General features: G+C 43.1%; 1 protein-coding gene across 1 annotated transcript; it reads left to right on the plus strand.

Moving 5' to 3' along the window:
• Positions 1-1,345: 1,345 nt before the first annotated feature.
• On the plus strand, positions 1,346-2,891 carry LOC131153140 (E3 ubiquitin-protein ligase ATL6). The gene has a single exon (XM_058105230.1). It carries the CDS (start codon positions 1,442-1,444, stop codon positions 2,672-2,674), a length of 1,233 nt encoding a protein of 410 aa, XP_057961213.1. The 5' UTR covers positions 1,346-1,441; the 3' UTR covers positions 2,675-2,891.
• Positions 2,892-3,215: the final 324 nt, after the last annotated feature.

A 3,215-nucleotide genomic window follows, 5' to 3' on the forward strand; every position in this document is an offset into this window, starting at 1 on the left:
GCGCCTCTATTAATTCATCGGAGTAAACTCTCTAGGAGAAATTGAATCCATAACCTATATTCGACTCCCTTATACAAAATTTTGGATTAATTTGTAAAACATGGAATAGTATAATAAAAAATATTTAAAATTTAAAAATAGTTATTTTTTTATCTATTTTGTTTATAAGTTTGAAAAAAAATTACATTATTATTTAATTTAATATGACAGTGCACTTCTTTTAGCAAATTCTTAATTTTTTATAAATTATATAGTACTCTGTCACGAGCCTATGATGACCACAAACTAATGTAGACCTAGAGATACATATAGTAGTGTAAGAGTTGGGAGTGTGAGATTATATCTTAAAAATTAAAATTAAAAGAATTGAATTAATACCTAATAAGTATGAACACATGAAATTATCAATAAATTTAAATATTAGATGTTAGCGGATCAATGGATACCAAATAGATAAAATATTAAATTTGCCAAACGACTTATTTAGAGGCGAATAAAAAAGGTTTAAACCCTATTTGCTTCAATTAATGTGTGGATCGCTTATAAGTTGGTTTAAGCAGGTTGGGTTTGGTTCGGATTAACGATTTTTTATCTATTTTGACAGGTGTAGTCGTAAATATTTTAACAAAGAATATTACTAAAAATAACACTTATATAAAAAACTAATGACATTATAATTTATTATAATTTTTAATAGTTTTAAAATTTCTTAAAAAAATTTATAATTATAATATAATGATAAAATAATTTTTACTTTTTTAATTAAATCATAGGAAGGATTTAAGAAAAAATTCCAATTATGAACTTGTGACAAGTATATTTTTCGTTTTATTTTTCTATATTTTATTTCTAGTAATAAATATTCGGTGAGTAGCATGTTAATTAATATTCCAAGGCGAATGATGTATTTCTGCGTCTCAAGTGTGTTAATAATATTTCGTTGAGTTAAAATAAAAAAGTCCTTCCACATGGCAAGATATGATTGGTACGGTGTATCCAGTTGTGCGGTAACGGGCTGACTAATATTTCCTCAACCGGTGGCCAATTGCCAGTCGTCAGTCGCCAGTGCCAATCGCAGGTTGGCAGTTGGCAGTTGGCAGTCGCCACGGAAGACAGCATCTAGAACCCGTCAGGAAGAGGAGGTCCTTCCACTTGCCCACGTGGGAGCCACCCTTCTCTGACCACTCCCCTTTGACATCACCCCTCACCTCACACACGACACACTCTAAGAAGGTCCAGAGAAGCTCCCATTGGGCCCCAATCCCACGCCCAAAAGTCAAAGCCCAAAGTCCCCTCACTTCCGGCCCACCCCAAACCCGCCCTTATATCCCGCCCCTCTCCTCTCCCCACTCCTCCCAACTGTGTCATGCCATCTCCCGGTGCACGTTAGCACCACCCCCCCAAAACCAAATACAAAAGGAACCAATTCAACTGTACAGGCATGACCAGTACTGTGGTACACGGTTCAAGCTCCGCCGCGAATCATGGCGTCGCCGGCGCTTCCTTCCTCGCTCTCTTCCTCGTCCTTTTCCTGTTCTTGGAGACTCCGACAGCCCTTGCGCAGTCCGGCGACTCGCCCGCCACCGACCCCTACATGGACGCCAAGCTCACTCCTTCCATGGCCATCATTATTGTGGTGCTTATAGCCGCGATGTTTTTCATGGGATTCTTCTCGATCTACATCCGCCACTGCTCCGAGAACCGCGGCGGCAGCGGGAGCGTGCGCGCGGTGGTCGGCGCCGTGACCGGGCTGTCGCGCCGCGGCGCGCGCGGGCTGGACCCCTCGGTGCTCCAGACGTTCCCGACCTTCGGATACGAAGAAGTGAAAGGGCTCAAGCTCGGGAAAGGCGCGCTGGAGTGCGCGGTTTGCCTAAACGAGTTCGAGGACAATGAGACGCTGCGGTTGATCCCCAAGTGCGATCACGTTTTCCATCCCGACTGCATCGACGCCTGGCTCTCCTCCCACACCACCTGCCCCGTGTGCCGGGCTAACCTCGCCAGCGAGTCCGTGCACGCCGTCGATGCCGCTCAGCAACCGGACGACGGCGAAGATCTGCCATCGGAAACCTCAGATCCCCAAAATGAAATCGCGATACGAGTGACCGAACCGGCGGATCTGAACGGAGATGCGAATCCAAATCCACAATCGCGACCGACTGAATTGCCCAATCTCGGCCAACCGGTGCATCAGAACCGCCCTCCTCGATCAAAGTCCATGAAGCCGCGATTCTTCTCGAGGTTTCCCCGATCGCACTCGACTGGCCACTCGCTGATCCAGCCTGGCGAGAACTGCGAGCGCTTCACTTTGAGATTGCCGGCAGATGTCAGGAAGCAGCTCATGAACCGGTCGCTGAAGCGGACCTCCAGTTTGGTCGTGTTTCCGAGGGCAGGTAGTTCGCGGCGGGGTTTCCGAACCGGCGGAGAAGGTAGCAGCAGAGGAAGGTCCTACCGCCGATTCGATCGCCTCGACCGGGGTATGAAATCCGACCGGTGGATTTTCTCAATGGCGCCACCGTTCTTTTCTAGGGCATCGTCGTTGAAGTCGCCGAAAGTGGCGGCCGATGGCGAGGGATCATCGACTCCACCAAAGCCCTTGATGGGCTCCGTCAAGGGGCCGTTAAATTGTCTCAGCACAAAAGCCGATGACGGCGAATTGCTCCGGCCAGCGGTTTGATTCTCAATTTTGATTTTCCAAATTTGTAGAAAATTTTAAATTGATCATTTTATATATTTTTTTCCCGCATTGAGCTTTTCTTTTTCTTTCTTTATATAACAGAGTTGCCGGTGGAAAATCGCCGGAAATTCTTTTTGTTGTAAAGTATAAAGTAGTAGAATTGAATTCCGGCAGAGCTTGACCGGGGTGTCTATAAATACAAAGTATTGTTTTCAAATGGTTTTGTTTTTACTCTTGAAATGTGTTTTGCTTTCAAATGTTTGTGTTTTGTGTTTTGTGGAGAGGTTAGTGTGAAAACAGGTATTGGAGGGAGTCTGCATTATTCCAAGAGAAAATTCCAAATCTTATAAAATTGACTTTCCTGAAAGTGGGAGACTTCCTTCTAATATTATTAAAATGCTAATTGATTTAAATTTTTAAACGAAAATACTTCTAATAATAAATATAAAATATTTTTCTATTTGTTTGATTCATGTAATTACCACAAATGGTATATTTTCATAATAAAATGTTAAAATAATTATTTTGTAGTTTTATTATT

The sequence above is a fragment of the Malania oleifera genome, chromosome 4 (genome assembly GCF_029873635.1).
Source record: "Malania oleifera isolate guangnan ecotype guangnan chromosome 4, ASM2987363v1, whole genome shotgun sequence".
Classification (NCBI taxonomy): Eukaryota; Viridiplantae; Streptophyta; class Magnoliopsida; order Santalales; family Ximeniaceae; genus Malania; species Malania oleifera.